General features: G+C 37.0%; 1 protein-coding gene across 1 annotated transcript in view; it reads left to right on the top strand.

Annotated features, from left to right (window-relative positions):
- The window catches only part of wdhd1 (WD repeat and HMG-box DNA binding protein 1), a 47,902-nt gene extending 38,625 nt beyond the window's left edge, over positions 1 to 9,277 (top strand). Inside the window, exons 15-20 of the mRNA XM_059649165.1 lie at positions 396 to 530; positions 2,573 to 2,729; positions 3,972 to 4,086; positions 5,921 to 6,052; positions 8,620 to 8,780; positions 9,221 to 9,277. Coding sequence (XP_059505148.1) covers positions 396 to 530; positions 2,573 to 2,729; positions 3,972 to 4,086; positions 5,921 to 6,052; positions 8,620 to 8,685 — 605 coding nt within the window. The 3' untranslated portion in view covers positions 8,686 to 8,780; positions 9,221 to 9,277. The remainder of the gene's footprint in view (positions 1 to 395; positions 531 to 2,572; positions 2,730 to 3,971; positions 4,087 to 5,920; positions 6,053 to 8,619; positions 8,781 to 9,220) is intronic.
- Positions 9,278 to 20,081: the final 10,804 nt, after the last annotated feature.

Genomic DNA, 20,081 nt, shown 5'->3' with positions numbered 1-20,081 from the left:
AAACAAGCTACTCCTGTCTGATATGCATGTGGTTTTCCCCAAATGTAGCTGCTGATTGTAGGATTCCATTATTCAGATTGGGTAAATAAAAACCAAAAGAACCATAGAAGCTGTAAATCAGAAACAAAGCCAGAAATTGCTGGAGAAACTCAGCAGGTTCAGCAGCATCTGTGGAGAGAAACCAGAGCCAACGTTTGTGGCATTGTTTTAAAGAAATACTGACATATATGGTATTTTTCAGGAGCAATTGATGTCTCAAAGCACTTTACTACCAATAAAATACTTTTGCCAATTTGGCTGGATGGTATATTTCTTTGAAATAACCCCTTTTGATTTGAAAGAACTTCTTGAAGACAATTCTAATTTTCTAAAATATGTGACATTTCTCTCTTCAGGTACTGGTTTTGATGGCGATCAATGCCTGGGGGTACAATTATTGGAATTAGGAAGAAGAAAACAGATTTTGCAAGGAACGCCCCTTCCTCTTACAAGGAAGTCTTATCTGATGTGGCAGGGCTTCTCTGCTGAAGGTGGTTTTAAATATCTACTCTTAATATTCCAACTACTTTAGGATAGAGTATATATGCCTTGATAAAGAGAAAGTACAGTTCCTTTGTCCGCATTGAAAGCTTTGACAGAATGTCTTTTCTCAGCGGTACTCAAATTCTGTACTACCAGTTGAAGAAAAGGACAACTTCTAATGTGGAAATGGAATGACGCACTTGGTGCATATATGTTAAATGTGCTCAGACATGGTCATAAAAATGTACAGCACAGAAACCGACCCTTCGGCCCAACCTGTCCATGCCGACTAGTTGCCTTTTAAATGTTGTAATTTTACCAGCCTCCACCACTTCCTCTGGCAGCTCACTCCATATATGCAACACCCTGTTATATCTTTCTCCTCTCACCTTAAACCTATGCCCTCTAGTTTTGGACGACACCCCCACCACCACCAGAAAAGACACTGCCTATTTACCCTATCCGTGCCCCTTGTGATGTTATAAATCTCTACCAGGTCAATCCTCAGCCGTCAAGATTCCAGAGAAAATAGCCCCAGCCTATTCAGGCTCTCCCTATAGTTCAAACTGTTCAACCCTGGCAACATCCTCGTAATTCTTTTCTGAACCCTTCCTACTTACGCAACATCCTTCCAATAGGAGGGAGACCAGAATTGCATGCAGTTTTCCAAAGTGGCCTAACCAATGTCCTATATAGCCACAACATGACCTCCCAACTCCTCTTGTCAACGTACTGAACAATAAAGGCAAGCATACCAAATGCTGCCTTCACCCTCCTATCTGCTTGCGGCTCTACTTTCAAGGAACTATGAACCTGCAGTCCAAGGTCTCTTTGTTCAGCAACATTCCCCATGACCTTACCATTAAGTGTATAAGTCCTGCCCTGATTTGCCTTTCCAAAATGTAGCTCCTCACATTTATCTAAATTAATCTCCATCTGCCACTCCTCAGCCCATTGGCCCATCTGATCAACATACTATTGTACTCTGAGGTAACCTCCTTCACTACTCAATACACCTCCAATTTTAGAGTCCTCTGCAAACTTAGTAACCATACCTCCTATATTCGCACCCAAATCATTTTATGTAAATGATAAAAATGCAGCGGACCCAGCACCAATCCTTGTGGCATGCTTGGTCACAGTCACCAGTCAGAAAAGTAACCCTCCACCAGCACCCTCTGTCCTCTACCTTCTGATGTTCCAGTACTGTATCAACATAGCTAGTTCTCCCTGTATTCTGTGTGATCTAACTTTGCTAACCAGTCTTCCATGAGGAACCTTACTGAAGTCCATATAGATCACATCTGCTGCTCTGCTCTCATCAATCCTGTTTGATTTTTTTTTGAAGAAGTAACAATCAAGTAGGTGAGACATGATTTCCCATGCACCACGTCATGTTGACTATCCCTAATCACTCCTTGCCTTGTCAAATACATGTAAATCCTGTCTCTCGGGATTTCCCTCCAACAGCTGCCCACCACCAATGTCAGGCTCACTAGTCTATCGATGTTCAGATTGCATTGATAAATGAAGTAGTTAAATTTCATAACGGAGCCGTGAGTACTGAAATAGAACAGAAAGATGAATTTTTTGAATGAGATTCTTCATTAAAACTGCCGAAGGGTTTTTAATGAAGACCAAGCCTTCCTTTCTTGAATATGCATCCACCTGTGGTCCATTTATGGCATTTTAGCTCATTATTTCATATTTCAAGCCAGAAGTTTATTTAAACAGGTCTTAAACATTGCCATATGTTTTTAACAATTGTGTTTTCTTAACATTGGATAAAGGCTCCCTCCCCATTCCATTGCTATGTTAGATCTTTGTTTCACTGCAGCAGCATTTAAGGTGTACTAAATATTTTGGCAGAACTGCTGAATTTCAAATTCAAGAATCTCAATCATGCATCTGTTTTGAAACTTCAACTTGATTGTAAATTAGTTAGTCTTTTTGACCCACTGTCTTTGACTCATTAACAATGCCAAAACAACGCAACTGACACTATATATACATAACGGTTGTCTGTTGTTTAATACTTTTTTTTTGGTAGGTACCCCAGTATTTGCAGATTCGGAAGGGATAGTACAAATGCTAAACAGATCTCTAGGGAACACCTGGATTCCTATTTCCAACACCAGGGATCATTGCAAGGGCAAATCTGACTATTATTGGGTTGTTGGTATCCATGAAAACCCTCAGCAACTCCGGTAAGGAGAGGATGCAAATTTAGCAGATATGCAATGTACATAATTGTTCTATCAAAAGGGGTAGTTGCCCTCCGAGTGCAACCTCAGAATAACTATTTTGAACTATGTTAAAGATTAAACTCTCACTTGTATTCTGCATTGCTTTACATCATGATCTTTAGAGGTTGCTCAATTCTTTTTAAACTAATGCTGCTGTAACTTCAGACTGTTAAGAAAAAAGATCGACCTTTGAGCAATTTTTCAGTTTGGGTATACTAATATTACAAAGTTATCATTGGTACAAAGCAGCAAATCCTTTGGTGCAGTGTTTGGTAAAGCCTGCGCATATAGTGCCCAAATGTATTTAAATAGCAGTGAAATAATTTTGCTTATTGTTGTAATGAATGCAAAAGTTGTATCTTCACACAGGCACAGGGCATTTTGCAATGTAGTTTGACCCTGCAGGAAACAACTGCATATAGCTTTTTCACTAGTGAAACTTATAATTACTTTTTGAAAGCAATAAATTAATTCCCTTTTATGTTTCAGAAATTCCATATTTCATAACTTACTCTGGTTTCAGCTGTAAAGTTAAAGTTGCTAATTGCTGAAAAATGGAAAATGCACTAGGCACTTTGAAAATAGAAGCTCCTTCTGTACAATACACTGTATATTGCCCTAACGTAGTATGTGAAATAGAACTATTAATAATCAGTGCAACTACTTCATTGCACATATTGCCATTCTTAAATTTGTCTGAAAGTGAGTACTTTTGTCATATTTTAATCATTTTTTTGTTCGCAGTTCAATATTGCTTCAACCTGAATTCATTTCAAAGAAATTAATTCAAATGATAGACCACCCTGAAGGAATTTTTAAAAAGTCTGAATTTGCAATTCAGTTGTCCTCCAATTTTACATTTTTTCAGTCATTAAGAATCCATTATGAAACAGCTTAACAGCTTAAAAAATATCTGCACTTTCTCCAAAATACACTCAACCTTTGTATGACTCGTATGAACGAGCTCAAATGGCTCAGTTGCTGTTACGCATCACTGTGTTTATGTTGCACTAAATGATGCCCTGTATGTATTTATGGAGAACTGGTTGACCCCATGAATTTCTTCATGACAATATTTCATTATCCTTGATAATGCAGTTAAAAGAAATCTTATTCTGCTTGTTGAAAAACTAGTTAGGCAAGACTGACTGTGATTAATATGTCTCACTCCTGAGAACTAAAATGTAATTTTATTGTTGACAGATGTATTCCATGTAAAGGATCTCGATTTCCACCTACACTTCCACGCCCCACTGTAACAGTTCTACCATTGAAGCTCCCTTATTGTCAAATTAGTTCAGAAAAAGGACAAATGGAGGTATGTGATACGTCGTTTTTTTTTTGCATTGATGAATGTCCTGAAATATTTCCCAACATTGCTTTTTATTTAATTTTTAACAGATTTTTTAACTTTTTGCAAAACTTAAAATATTATAATTGCTTATTTCAAAATGGATAAGATTAAAAATGAATTATTTGCTTTTATACAAACTGTAAGGAGCCACGTTAAAGAGAACTTGTCATATTGATTCTGATGCAAATTTGTGCATGACTGCTTTGTTATTGAATTGATACAAATTTACCAGTTTAGGCTGAAAACTGATTTGCATTTTCTGAATTAATTTTGAAAAGCAACAAAGGAAAATTGGAGTGGTTGGCTGCATCAAACTGTTTATCTGCGTACACATTTTTAAGCTTTTAGCAAATATTTGCAGTACTTCTTAAATTGACATGCTCAGAGTTGCGAAACTATGGATGTATTATTTCAAAATTGACTTAACTTCCAATTCATTTATTAAGCAACATTTTTTCCTTACTGTTTGGTGACAGGTCTTCCTAATACCACCATACACGTGAAAAGGTCTACACATGCACACTTGATGAAAAACACTTTCTAAAAAAAAAGTACTTAAATAAACAAAATAAAATAAAATGAATGAACAGACAGAATGTACACCAGAAGGAGAACAGTGCATCACATTTTGCATGTGCTTAGTGAGAACAGTTGGTGGCACCTGCAGATTTTGTATATTTGCTTTATGAAATTCTGTGTGGATGTTTTTTTTCCCCAAAGAAACCTACTTCCAAGTAAGATAATTCTGAACACAATTGGGAGGGGCCAGTGCTGGATTTCACTTTATATCAACACATCTAGGTAAAACTGAAGAGTAAAGAACTTTTTATAAATTACAATCAGGCAGGTTCTGTAACTGGTGGGTAGCAGGCTCTATTAATTTACCATTCAAATGATGAGAAATGAGCATTATTGCTACAGAGATTCTTAAAGGCCACAATAAAGTGAATTTATTATCATGTCTCACCAGGATGGCACACTGGAAATCAGGCCCCACTACTCTTGGAGTTTTCACATAAGTTAAAGGTTTATGAAAGTATGCAAAACAGGATACTCTGGTTGATTGACAATTATAAAGTTGCTCAACTACTGTTTAAAAACCACAGATATAAGAACTGGTGAAGAGAAAATAAATTTGGCTTTCTTCTGACCTTGCATTTTTTTTTACTGCAAAGGGGGAGGTGCCACCTCCCATTCCACAGGTCTGAAGGCTTCTGGCCATTTTGTTTATCCTTACAAACTCCTCAGCTACCTAGGAGTCAATCGCATAGTTGTTGGCGTCAATAAGTAATTAACACTCCTACAGACTAATCAGCTAGTTGTTGCCTGCTAAATCTCATTTTGTACGCACCCCTTCATTCCAGCCCATCTGTATCTAACCTTCCTCCACTGCTTGATCAAACAGCACGTGAAAGACTACTTTCAAAAGTCCTTTCCTCATTTTAGACCAAAATCAAAATACAGAAAAGCTACTGTCTTTAAATTATCCACAATCAAATAATACTATTTTGTGCTTAAACTATTGCCTGCAACCTTGCAAAGTTGAAAGAAGGTGCTGTATTATAACTTTTAGCACATCCTGTAATTGTGGGGGAAATGGAGGCACATAACCCTCTCAGCAATAATCAATTTCAATGACATATTCTGCCTGGATTTCATTGTGTAAACCTGTTTGCTTGTTTCAGTGCATTTCTATAAATAATGCAATTCAAAGTATTTGCTAGTTGACAAACAACATGTGTTGCAATTTTGTTGTCAGTATAACATGAGTGAACTAAATTCTTTCCCATCTTCCCAGGAACAATACTGGCGATCAGTGCTATTTCATAATCACTTTGACTATCTAGCAGAAAATGGTTATGAATTTGACGAAACTACGAAACACCAGGCACTAAAGGAACAGCAGGAACTACTAATGAAGATGTTTGCTGTGAGTAAATTCTATATAATCTTGAACAGCTGTTTCTGCAAACATATGTTTCCTTTGCTTCCTGTCTTAGAAGAGAGCATTCTGTGAACACCGGACGAAGTAAGGGATTGAGTGCAATTACATTTTAAATGTACATTGGTGTTGCTAACATGCTGCCAGCATACTCAACTGGGTAGGTTGATGCACACCATTTGAACATCCTATTGCTTTTCTTAAACAACGCAACATTTGAGCTGTTGATCTGACAGTAACAATGAAAAATTTGTTCATCTGACACCTGCAGAATACACGTAGAAGCTGTTTAATATTAAAGAAATTCGTTACTTCTTCAGAATATCTTTACCTTTTAATGTTTAGTCTTCTTGAAACTGAAACTTCGGTCATATTTGCAAGCAATAAATGGGATATCTTTCAATTGAATTAAAACTACTCAGTGCATACTGCAATGGGGACATCATGGGATTATTATTATATGCTCCTGTTTACTACAATATGGAATATGTATTGCATCATCAGATTTAAAATTTCATGCTGTTTGAGTTGATCATCCAGTCGATGAGATGTACAACTTGTGTACCTGGCGTTACGCTAACATTGAAACTCATATACACAACGTGTGCTCAGCAGAACAACAAGTTCCTTCAGTTGTTCAAAGCAGGCAGGGTGCTGTCCAACTAGCCTGTACTTGTAATTCCATGATTACGAAACACTTCTAACTGGACAATCCTGAGTGCACGAATAGCTACATTTACTACTAACTTAAGGTTATCAACCATATTTGTAACGTAATTCACCTACCCTTGCTAAAAGGATTAAATGTGGAAACCAGTTTCTCCAGAATATTTATTTTTATTTAAGGACAATGTTAGAAACGCTGTCAGAACTTTTTGTCACAAGTTCATTGGCTGGAAAAGTCCAAAATGTTTGTCAGACCTGCTGGGTATTTCGGAGACTTTCTTTAACTCAGATTTCCAGCATCCAGAGCTTAATGTTTTTATGTCTGGAAAATCCTCACATTTACTTACATCACTATAGAGTGCATTGCTAGAACTTCCAAAAATATTTCTGAATTAACTTTTATAGCGACTTATTAAGTGAGCAGTATAGTCACATTTTCATTTGAGGCACAGTTGGAAAGAAACTAACATTCCATTTGTCATTTAGCTGTCGTGCAGGGTAGAACGTGAATTCCGTTGTGAAGAACTCACTGAATTAATGACCCAGAACGTCTTAAATTTGGCTATAAAGTATGCTTCACGTTCAAAACGTCTAACTCTTGCCCAGCGCCTTAGTAACCTAGCACAAGAGAAAGCTACAGCATTGTTGACCGCACAAGATAAAGATGACTTTCAAGCTGATCCAAAGGCTAGGTATTACTACTTTTATTAATTTATTATTACCGTGTATTGGTTAGCTCATTGGCTAGATGGCTAGAATATGATACAGAATGACACCAGTACCACTGGTTCATTTCCACTTGCATTGGTAATTCATGGAGACTTGTCGTCTTACTCCATGCTTGATGTGGAGGGGTGCCCATCAAGTTATATAATTGCTGTCTATCTCTCATGGAGGTAGATACTTTTGGTCCTTTGTGGACAGTATCTATTTACTCATTACCTGTATTTTCACTAAATTATTAGCTATTTGAAAATGTATTAACATGATTTCACCAATTATATCCACTGAAATCATGTTTTTTGCAAGACCGCATAAATTGTTCGTATTATACTAAAACGAAACTGCATGCATTACACAAAACAGGGGATTTCTTCAGGTTGCACTGTCATTCAATTTGACACACTTCAAACTACAAGATACACAGTTGTGATGTTACTTCACGTGAATGCTTCCAAGGTATTCCAGCTTGTCCATACCATTTAAGCAGGCTTTTGAACTTTGAAACATCTCACCAAAATTTGTGATCAGGCGTTCATGCACTGCCTGTCCAAGTTTCATATTTCTCAGTAGTTTCCGTTTTAGTTGGTTTTGACATTCATAAGCATGACCCAATATTATTTTGTTGTTTTGGCGCTCATTTCTGCAAGTGTGCAACAGTAAAAACTACATTTTATCCTTTCCTTTCTGAAATTTGACTTTTTACTGGTCAAAGTTAATTTATGTTGAATTTTCTTTTGTGGAGAGATTGGAATCTCAATTCTGCGATTTATTTTGAAATTCACATCATTGTCCATGACTAGTGATGCAACATCCCCTTCTGACACAGGAACTGGATTCAAGTCAGAGAACCTCTAGGATGAAAGTGGCACTTTAGAATTTGGCCTTTTAACACTTTTTTTTAATGTTTGATCTTAAATCCAATAAATTACATTGTTAAATGCTCATTAAATTCATTTGATCAACTATTTCATGTTGCTTTCAACTGATTTCAACCAAATAAATGAAAAAATTGCAAGTAATTTCAGAAACCAACTACAACGTTTGTTTTTGCATTTGCACTGAAACTTTGTGTGCAAAAGCAGGCTTATTTAATTTAATTTAAGCATTTCAGGATGTAAAAGTTAATGGTCTAAATTTTGCTGGTTATTGAAACTGTCTTCAAGCAGCTATGGAAGAACTGTAAACAAACGGAGTTCACCACATATGCAACTTCCAGCTCAAAACTGTATTGAAAAAGAAGAAGAATATGAGGAAGATGTTCAGAATAATGCAGTAGAAGATGGTAACAATGAGTTGGATCCTGAGAAAACAATCCATGAAAAGAAAAGTAAGTTTTGGTAAATATTCCCCTCTCGAAATTTATTTTAGATGAATTTTATATGTTTATGTTTAAACCAAATAGAAGGCTAGATTTTTATTCATTACTCTGATATGAAATTATTTGCACAAGATGTGAAATGAAACAAATATTGTGCTTCTGTTCCTGTAGTTTGTTCCTGTAGCTGCATGTCTTTCACTCCATCACTTTTTCTTCTTTCATGCTTAAATGAAACCTAGTCCATTTGATTTCGGGATTCAGAACTTTGAAGTAAATAAATAGAAGAAAATATTTGTACAAATAAATACTGATGTGTAATTTCTGCACTTTGAAAAAAATAACTTATGCTTATTTTTGTGCTGGTAATGTGTTTTTAAAGACAATCCAATACCTGCAGAAAACAAGTTTGTTGCATTGGGTATTTATTAAGACTGTCCTTCTTGCTGCAGGGTTAAACCCATTTGGTAAAAATCTTGGTTCTGTGGATCAAATAACGCCAAAATCAGGTATGTAATGCAAAGTTATGCTTTTTGTGAACTACAAGTGAGAATAGTTTGTCTTTGATGTATGTTAATTACGCGTGTTACTTTGTCCACGAGTGATAAAGTAGTATACTGACTTTTTAGTTTTCATAGTTTTCAGTTGAAAGCCAACATAGCATTTAAAGTCATGAGTTTGCACAGCATATGCATATTTTGTCATATGTATTTGCATTGAATAAACTAGTTGTCTAATAGTGAAAATTACATTAATCACAAACTGAAACGAGGTGATTAATTCAGGATTGCTTCCTTTTTAAATGTTGTCATTGCTAAAATCATTGATATAAATTTTAATATACAATGAGGCTGTTGATTTGCTCACCGAGCTCGCTTGTTTTCGTTCAGACGTTTTGTCACCATGCTAGGTGACATCAGTGAAGCGATGTTATTCTACTCCACAGTGTATTCACGGATTAAATTCACAAGGGAAGAAGAAAACATCATTTACCTTCTGTTTCTGGATGTTTAAAGTAGAGCGATTGACACAAGGAGTTCCAAACCTCAGACAGAAAAGCAATGCATATGGATCAAATCCTCAGCTTCCACAGCAACCGCCCCAACGCCCACAAACAAAGCTGCATTAGGGCGCTATTTAAATGGGCCAGAACCGCAATTGGAACACTCCGGAACTACGCAGGATAGAGGAAGAACACTGATACAAGATCCTTGCTTTAATTAGATATCCCCGCAACTTTATCCACGGATGCCTTCAAAATAGGAGGACACAGTATGACCTAACACATGGCCATACATCAAGAATATGTTGGAATTGTCAATAAGACTCCTAAGCCCACGAGAATCATGGTTGCCCACAGCCACTCGATGACAAACACTTACAAGAATTAAAGACCCCATTCCCACAACATGCAGAAAAAACGCATGGTATTTTGTAAACCGCAACAATTACTACAAACATTAAATTGGATAGACTGGAAGGAAACTAGCCGTCAGAATACATGAACATCAGCTAGCAGCAAAATGGCACAATGAAATCTCCTTTTAATATCCATACATTCAGACAATGAAGGCCATTAGTTTAACTGGGACAAAGTAACCATTGTAGCCCAAGCCAAACATAGACATGTATGGGGATTCCTGGATGCATGGTTCTCCACTCATGATGGTATTAACAAACATATAGAATTGGACCCCATATACAAACCCATACAGATCAAAACCAGAAAGGGCCCATAAGGGACCAGACAGTATAAATTCCATCGCTCCACCGATGACGTCACCAAGCATCGTGACAAAATGTCTGAACAAAAACAAGTCAGCTCAGTGAGCAAGTCAACAACCTCATCCACAACCCGATCTACAGATCTTTGCAAAAACTTTAATATACAATGGGACAGTCTTTTCATTTATTAGTGAAATTGAAAACTTGCATTGGACTTAAGTTGCAAATTCTGATTTTTTATAATTTTATATCTTCCTTGTCAATAGTAACTCTTACAAACAGCCTGCTTGCACGCGCCAATCCATTTAAGGTAAGAAATGATCAAAGCTTTTGTGGTTATGAAGTTTCATCTGTCCTGTGAACTAATAATCATTTACGTGCATTGTTTTCTTCTAAAACCAATTTGGTATCCACAAAGTAATTTGATTTTGTGTATGGTTCTGGTCTCGCAACACAATTTGACCATCTAGAAAATAAAGCAAAAAAACTTTTTTTTAAATGGAAGCTTCTCCCTGAAAGAAAGCGAGAAGAGAAATAAAGTGCAGTATAATTCATAGTGGCCCACAATGGCTCATTACTGAAGCCCAAGCATTTCTTACTTTGTTCCTCATGTGATTCAGTAGAATAATTTCTGTGAAGACCCTACTGCTGAGAACCCTTCCCTTCCCTCCTTTCCCTTTCTCCAGCAACTCGTCCCAGCTCTCTCATCTTGGTTTATACTCCAAATGCTGTATTGTAAGTGGGACATTGGCTTGTGCATCCATGGCTGGGAGCCATCACGGAAGCCACCCTTCCATTCATGGACTCTATTTACACTTGTTGCTGCGGAAACACAGCCAACATCATCAAAGACCACCCCAGTAATACTTTGTTCCAACCTCTTCCGTCAGGCAGAAGATAAAGAAGCTCGAACACATGGCACCAACACGTTCAAGAACAGCTTCTTCTGTGCATTTATTAGACAGCTGAATGGACCTCTCTAGTTTCCGACCTGATGTTGATCTTGCTTTGTGCACCTCCTGTGCAACCATAATCTTGTATGCCTCTCTCTGTCTAAGCAGCTATGACCTGTATGTCCAGTTTGCAATGATCTGCCTGTACTGCATGCACAACAAAACTTTTCACCATACTTAGGTACATGCGACAACAACAAATCAAATCAAAGAGCAACTGATTTGAAGTCAGTAAAACGTCCATGTCAGTTCCCATATATGTGTGAAACTTGAAGCCACTTTTTAAAAAAAAATCCAAATGTTTGTGTTTTGTAGCAACAGACAGGAGAAATCAATCAGTAACTCAAGTATCAAGCATCAAATGTCCATGAACTGCAAGGAGAAAAGCAGTAGCCTGTTAGTATGTAACCAAATGGTACTTACCCTCTAAGATGTGACTTGGAAATATGCTATGGTTTCTCTATAATGACTGAGTCAAAACCATAGATATCGCTCCTCAAAAGTAGTGTTGACATAGGAAGTCCATGTGGATGGCATCAGTTCAAGAAACAGTTCATTGACCATCTCAATTGCCTTTGAGATGGTGACAATAAATGCTGGCCTTACTCCTGATACTCTATCCCATCACCACATTTTTAAAAAGTTGATGCTAATTCACTGAAGTGGCATTGATGAGGAATGCCCTGCTCCTGAATGAAGTTTTTAACTTGGTTAGGTGAAGAGAGCTGCAGCATAAAGTTCGAATCAAATTGCCAATGCCTGATGAATTGATATTGTGGTCTTTCTGCTCTGCATAATTCCAGGAGATATTCACTACAAGTATACAATGCAGTCATCAATTTAGCATTCAGTGTAATTCCCCAATTCCCCCCGCCCCTGAAAAAATTTCGCACAATTTTGAAACTCAAAGGACGTCTTTAGCATGCAGAATAAGAGGAATTACAAACGTTCCCCCACATTCAATATGATAGAAAAACTCAACAAGTAGATATAATTGAATTGTTGCAGATGTTAAGTATACTGTCTATTAAACATTTTTCATTGTCAAACGGATGGAAGTGTATTGTTGGTCCAAATTGTCATCTTTTAATATAATTTCTGCTGTAGTGATTGAAACAGTAATACACAGTCAATAAGAACTGATATTTTTAACTAGTAGTCAAATGTTTGTGATTCTATGAACACCCAAGAACCAAAGTTGTTATGGTGCAGAAGGCGATTCAGCCCACTGTATCTACATTGGGTCTCCAATGAGCATGATGACTTAGGGCCATTCATCTGCCTTTTTTCCATACCCTTGCACATTAGTTCTGTTGAGACGATCATCCTATATTCTTTGGAATGCCACCCATTTAATCCCCTCTCACAGCTCCATGGACCCAACCCCCTGTTTAAATTCTCTGCGACAGCCCTGTGTACACACTTTTCCTCATCACTGACTCAATCCTCTATTTAATCTACCGACCGCTGTCCTGTGCACGCTCTCCTTCCACCATTGACTGTTCTCCTCTGCACCCCCATTGACACTCTTCCCACTACGCTTCCGGGCAGTGCATTCCAAATCTGGACGACTCGTGTGAGAGATTTTTTTTTTCTCCCATTACATTTGCAAATCACTTGAAATCTCTACCCTCTTGTTCTTGATCCTTTTATTAATGGAAGCAGTTTCTGTCTATCTACTCCTAAGACCTCTTAGGATTTTAAACATTTCTATTAAATCTCCTCAACCTTTGCTCCAAAAGAAATAGTTCTAATCTGTCCAACTTATCTTCCTAAATTAAGTTTTTCATCCCCAAAACCGTTCTTGTAAATCACTTTTTCACACACTCCAGTGGGTTCACATCTTGTGTGGCACCCAGAACTGTAGACACTTCCCCAGCTGAGGTCTCACAAGTACCTTTTGTAATTCAGCTTAAACACCTTGTTCCTTATGCCCCATGTCCAAGTTAGTATATCCCAGGATACTTTATGCTTTATTGACTATTCTCTCCAACTATCCTGCCACCTTCAGTAATTGAGTCATTAGAGGTCTGTACCTCAGATAAAACTCCTTTGGTCTATCGAATCTATGCCAGCTAAAAACAAACATTTCACAATTCATTTCATTTTCCAGCACATAGCCCATAACCTGTAAACATTGCCATTGTAAAAGTACATTTAAGTGCTTTATAATATTATGAAAGTTTCTGCATCTACCACCGTCGCAGACAGCGAGTTTCAGAGTCCTACTATCCAGTATATGGGGGGAAAAGTAATTCTTCTCATCCCTTTAAAACCTCCTGCCCCTTACCTTGAATCTGTGCCCAGTCTTTGATCCCACCATCAAGTGGAAAAGATCCATCTTTTCCATGCTCCTCGTAATGATCTATGCACACATCTGCTAAAGTCCCTCTACTCCTGTATCGCCTATATTTTTATTGTCTATCCATGCTCCTTTTATTAAAATGCATCAGCTTACCCCTCTGCATTGAACTTCATCTGCCACTTTTCTGTCCACTTCACCAACTTGTCTAGATCCTTTTGAAATTGTACGCCATTTTGATATTTTACTATGTTTCCAGGACAAACCTTGCTGCAGCCTAAAAATGTATCTATTCATCACTACCCTCTGTTTCCTATGTTCAGCTGATTTTGGATCCACATTGCTGCTACTCCCTTTTGTACCATGAACTATAACTTCTCTCTCAAATTTATTTTTTTATTTTTAAATCCACGTGCACCATATCAACAACGTTAGCTCACTAAATCTTTCTGTAAATTCATAAAAAAGCTTCCAAGTTAGCTGAAGATTATTTTTCCTTTAGAAATGCATACTGATTCTTCTTGTAGAAATCAGTTTTTTCCATGTGACTACTGAATAGATCCCGAATAATTGTAGAACCTTCCCCACCAGTCTGTTAACATTGTCTAGTCTGTAATTGGTCGACTTATTCTACTTTAAACAAGAGCGAAATGTCTTAAATTTTCTAATCCTGTTATACCTCCGAGCTAAAGGAAGACTGAAAGATTATGGCCTTTCTCACTATATGCATCTCATCTGGTCCCAGTGATCAATAGCCTATCCATCAATATGATGTTGGGCCAGAAGTAAGCCATTTGGCCCATCAAATTTTGCCATTCATTGAGGGAATGGCTGAACTATAACCCTCAACTTCACTTTCCTGCTTTAACCCCATAACCCTTGATTCACTTCCTGATTAGCTTTCTATCTCAGCCTTGAATATACTTAATGACCATCCTCTGCAGCCACCTATTCTCAATATCTGCAGACTTTTGCTTCCCTCGTTGAAGTCTACAATATACATTGTAAATAATTGTGGCATTGCAAATAACCTATGCCACTGTTCTAGTTGCAGGTTGCCAACCTGAAAATGCCTTCCTTATCCCAAATCTCTCACTTGTACTAGTTAGCCAAGCAACCCTATGTACAGTCTCTTATTGGATGTCTTTTGGAAATCTCCTAGTACAGAAAATCTACTTGTTTCACATTTTACGTATTCGCCTTGTTAATAAATTTGATGCAGTTGATTTTACCTTCACAAGGTTATGCAGACTCTGCTCAATAATGTACTTATACATGCAGTTTTATTGTATTCTTTATAATGGACTGTTTTGCTTTCCCAACAGCAGATATTAAAGTAATTAGCCTACAGTTACCTTTTTTGTTTCCTTCCCCCCTTCCCCCCCTTTTGCTATATTGGCAAATTTCCACTCCTTTGGGGATTTCCCAGAACCTAGGGATTCTTAAAAGATTGCTACCAGTGCATTCATTATCTCTGAGCTGCTTCCGTTTAAAATCCTGGTTGCAATTCTAGGTCTAGGGCACTTGCCGACCTTTAGCCCCATTAGTTTTCCTAGTATATCTTCTCAAATGATTTGTTATTGTATTCATTTCCTGGCTCCTTCAGCCCTTGATTATCTAATACTTTTGGATTTCTGTTAATACCCTTTTACTGTGAAGATATAAGATATTTATTCCGTTATTTCCTGGCTGTCCATTGTTATTTCCCAGCCTCAATCAATAAGGGGCTTATGTTCATTGTGACCACTGTTTCTTTTCATATATTCCTAAGGAAGCTCTTATTGTCCATTTTTATGTTACTATGCCAGTTTGCTGATGTAGTTTCTTTTCTCCCTCGCCTTTTTTTTTGGATATTAAAACTTTTCCAAACCTCTGCTTTACTGCTAATCATTGCCACATTTTATGGGTTTTTTTCCCTTTTTCGGTCTGATAACATCCTTAGCTTTTCTGTTTAACTGTGATTGATTTATCTCCTTCTTACAATCTTTGTTCTTCACTGGAATATATCATTATTGTGAACCGTGAACCATGAACCGCTATTGTTTCTCAACCATCTTACCTTCACACCCAATTTTCTCTTACTCAAGCTGGAAGTTAAATTCTACCATATTATAATCACTTAATTAAGGGGGTCTTTTACTCGGACCATTTATTAAACTTTATTTATTACATCTTGCAATGCTTCTTTCTGATTTAATTTTGAGCCTTTCCAGTGAGTTTTGAGAAGATTTGTAGCTCAGGTTGAGGTTCTGGTAGCATCTACTTAATTGGCAAAGATGGATCCACATTGTTCATTTAACTTCAGCCGTGCCTCTTGTCTTAATGTGTAAATTCCCTTTTTGGTCCAGAATCAGCCCTACCCTTCTTTTTACCACCCTTTTGCTGCTGATGTTCCAATAGAACTTTGTGTTGCTCACCAGTCTTTTTTCATAATGTCTTTTTACTTTTCTAGTATGTTTATTCATCTCTCCTCTCAAACTTCTGTATTCCTCATGGTACTTAGTTGTATTCTCTCCCCGAAAATTGTCAAAAGTGCACTTTCCTTTATTTCTATCATCTTTTTTCATCCCGGAAGCTCTAGATTTGTTTACCTTTCCTTTTTGAGGGTGTGTACCTTGTCTGTACCAAAATCATCTCTTCTTTTGAAGTAGCCATTGCTCACCTATAAAATTTTTTTCTGTTCTTGCCCCACTGAAGCCAGGTCTCCTCCAACTATTTATTCTTGCTTTGGATTGCTCAATTAACAAAATGCTCCACAAGAAACTCAGTCCCAGTTTTGTTCAGGTGTTGTGTATTACCACTTTAAATGTAGGTTACACAATACTTTGTTTTCATCTGTCTAAACACTAATAAAATCAACAGATCTGGTAGCTTCTGTGGAAAGAAGAACAGAGTTAATGTTTCCATTCTCACTTTTCCTCTGTTGTGGTGAAAAGTCATAGACCTCAAAACCTAACTCTGTACCTCTCTCTACAGAAGCTACCAAATCGGAGATTTCCAAAATTTTCTGTTTCAAATTTCCAGGATCTCTCAGCCTTTACTTTAGTAAACCTTAATGTATCATTTTATTTACTTACTAAAATGTTTTCTCCTTCTCAGGTAACACCTGTTGGAATATCCCCTGCGTTGGTTGGAAGTCAAGCTCGTAACACCAATATTCTAGATAGCATGGTTAAAATTAATAAGAAATTGTCAACTAACAACGGCCAATCTGCAAATAATGAGAAGTCACTGGTTCTAAAACCTTTGATCTCAAAACCAAAAGCCAAACAGGTACTGGCTTTTTCAGAATTTTCTTTATTAGAATCAAGGACTGCATGTTTTTTTTAAATGCATTTGTTGCATCAGTTGAGTGTAAAACCTGGTATGGGACTGAGCTGTGCAGGCCAGGAAGTCCCACTTTGACTTCTGTCTTTTGATGTCTGCCAAAGTGGTGGTCGACACATTCCTGCTATTGTTCCCTGTAACCCCACTAGGAGTTGTCACCCCCTCTAAAATGCCGGTACTCTTCAGCATCTTTCTGGAAAGTTGCATGTAGATACTGTGCTATAACTGAGTATGCAGCCTTTAACTTGTTGCCTCTGCTCAAATGTGAAAGTGTTCTTGATATCAGACATTTGTAAAAGCTCATGGAACAAACACTCAATTAAAATCTATGGGAGAGTATTAAACATTTGCATATCAATATCAAGTGTTTTTTAAAAAGTTCTGCATGCTACCTTTTTGATTTAACTCCAGATATATTACTAAACCAATTTTTAAACATTGGAAGTTTTTTTGTAATTGTTTATTCACAAAACTAACCAAAAGCATTTTTTTAAAAACGGTTTGAGTGTTTTGCAACACTCTCATTGTAAGATAAGATGTAGAAATAAAAACTTGACCTTTAAATCTCCCATGTGGTGATAATTACATTAGAGTTCATGATTTCTATAATTAATTTGTGTAAGGATTGAGCCAGTCCTACACTCATCTGCGGTCACTTCAAGACTGATGAGCTGCCTGACAAAAGGACCACCATTTCTGTTGAAATATTCAGGCTGTTAAGCTTTAGTTCGGCATCTTATTTTATCTATTTTCTTTTCAAAGGTCCAAGCTACACTGTTCCAGCCAGCCATCTCTAAATTCAGCAGTAAAACTGAGGAAGAAAAAACAATTGAGGCTTGTCCTGTACAGTCAATCATCCCTGACAACAAAAACAGAGAAGACAAAAAGTGAGTGCTTTTAAAATTATACACAATGGATGTACACTTTAGATAATCTTTTATGCTGCCAGAAATCTAACAATTTGTGTCAGAAACCATAGCATAGTTTCTTTAAAGAAAGTGATATTTTTACTGACTTGTTTGTTGGAAAATAGTGGTTTCAAAATTTGATGTGTTTCCAGTCAGTTACTACACAGATTCTACTTTTGAAGCTTAAATCTATTATTTCCAAAATCTGTACTGCATTATAATTTCTAACAATTGAATGGTGAGATTAATAAACAATAGTTGTTGAAATTCTGTACAACAAGTAATTAAGAAGGCAAATGGAATTTTGTCCTTCATTGCTATAGGGATTGAGTTTAAAAGCAGAGAAGTTATGTTGCAGCTGTACAAGGTGCTGGCGAGGCCACACCTGGAGTACTGTGTGCAGTTTTGGTCTCCTTACTTGAGAAAATATGTACTGGCACTGGAGGAGGTGCAGAGGAGGTTCACTAGGTTGATTCTGGAGTTGAGGAGGTTGGCTCATGAGGAGAGACCGAGTAGATTGGGATTATATTCATTGGAATTCAGAAGATTGAGGGGAGATCTTATAGAAATATATAAAATTATAAAGGGAATAGCTAAGATAGAAGTAGAGAGAGGATGTTCCCACTGGCAGGTTAAGCTAGGACAAGAGAGCATCGCCTCAAGATTAGAGGGAGCAGATTTAGGACTGAATTGAGAAGGAACTTCTTCGCTCAGTGGGTTGTTAATATATTAATCAAGTAGTTGACACTACTTCAGTGAATGTTTTTAAAGCCAAGGTAGATTTTTTTTTGAACAATAAAGGAATTAAGGGATACGGTGAGAACGCGGGTAAGTGGATCGGAGTCCATGTAAAGATCAGCCATGATCTTACTGAATGGCGGAGCAGGTTCCAAGGACCAAATGGCCTACTCCTGCTCCTAGTTCTTATGTTATTATGAAATGCAACAATAATGATTTTACTTTGTAAAAAGGCCTAAGAAGACAGGTTTCCAACTGTGGTTGGAAGAAAGCAGAGAAGATATTGTTGCTGAAAGTCCAAGTTTATCAGAAGAAGAAATAATTAAGGAAGGCATGAACAGATTTCGAGTCCTGTCCACTGAGGAGAGAAAGGTATGAACACTCAAGCCTGGAATTTAGTTTTCAGCATTTTTAGTGTTTAATTTCTATTTTACAAATCATAACATTTTTGTCTGATTTTCACAACAACTTAATTTTCAAATGTTTTTAATCAGTGCAACCTATTTCCTTTGCATTCAAATGAAAGCAGATGCTTGGGAAAATAATTTATAGTCATACCTTTGACTTATCCTACTAGTTTCGCTATGTAATTTCCTGTTCAGTTACTTTTGATTACTCCTTTGCATTGGTTGGACATGGTAGAAGAAAATGCACCTATTCTACAAGTACCTGTTTGGTACAATGAATAGATATTTGAATCTGCAGTAAAACCAATGCATCTCATCAATCCCACATTTATCATGAATTTATAAGTTTCAATCTATAGGTTTTAATAAAGTTAAATTAATACAAAATACAATATTAGTACAAAAAATATGTGTGTTCATGTGCGTGTGCTGCTGAGATTTATTTTGATCAATACTGGGAAGTCTAGCAGAAAGAAAATGGGAAACTGTCGGCACCAGCACTACTTGATTTTGATTGTACAGCTCACAGACTACAAAACAAAATACACCTGAACAGATGTGAAGTGGCTGTTGCTGAGGAATCATATCTATGTAAATTTAGTAGTATTGATTTTATTTCTTTGTGACCAGATGAGATGTTATTTAGGCAGGATTGACAGGTGCTGAAATAAATCTACTTAGGTTTACTTAATTGGTGGATAACATTGGAGAGTGAAATTTCACTGCAGGGTTTGTGCTTTGAATTTGAAATGAATTTGAGGTAAAGTCTTAAAGCTGTGGACTAGGAATTCCAATTGAAGCTGATTGGGGGGCAACTAGCCAAGTAGATGTTTCGTATTTGATTTTATTTTTTGCTTCTGTAAATGAATTATTGGAACTTTCAGTGCAGTTACTTTGTTTTAGGTTGATTGGGAATCAGCTATCTGAAGAAAAAAAAATTAATAAACAAACCT

Source organism: Stegostoma tigrinum, chromosome 10, assembly GCF_030684315.1.
Source record: "Stegostoma tigrinum isolate sSteTig4 chromosome 10, sSteTig4.hap1, whole genome shotgun sequence".
Lineage (NCBI taxonomy): Eukaryota > Metazoa > Chordata > Chondrichthyes > Orectolobiformes > Stegostomatidae > Stegostoma > Stegostoma tigrinum.
Note: the sequence above shows the minus strand (reverse complement) of the source record. Positions and strands in the feature narration are given on the sequence as shown.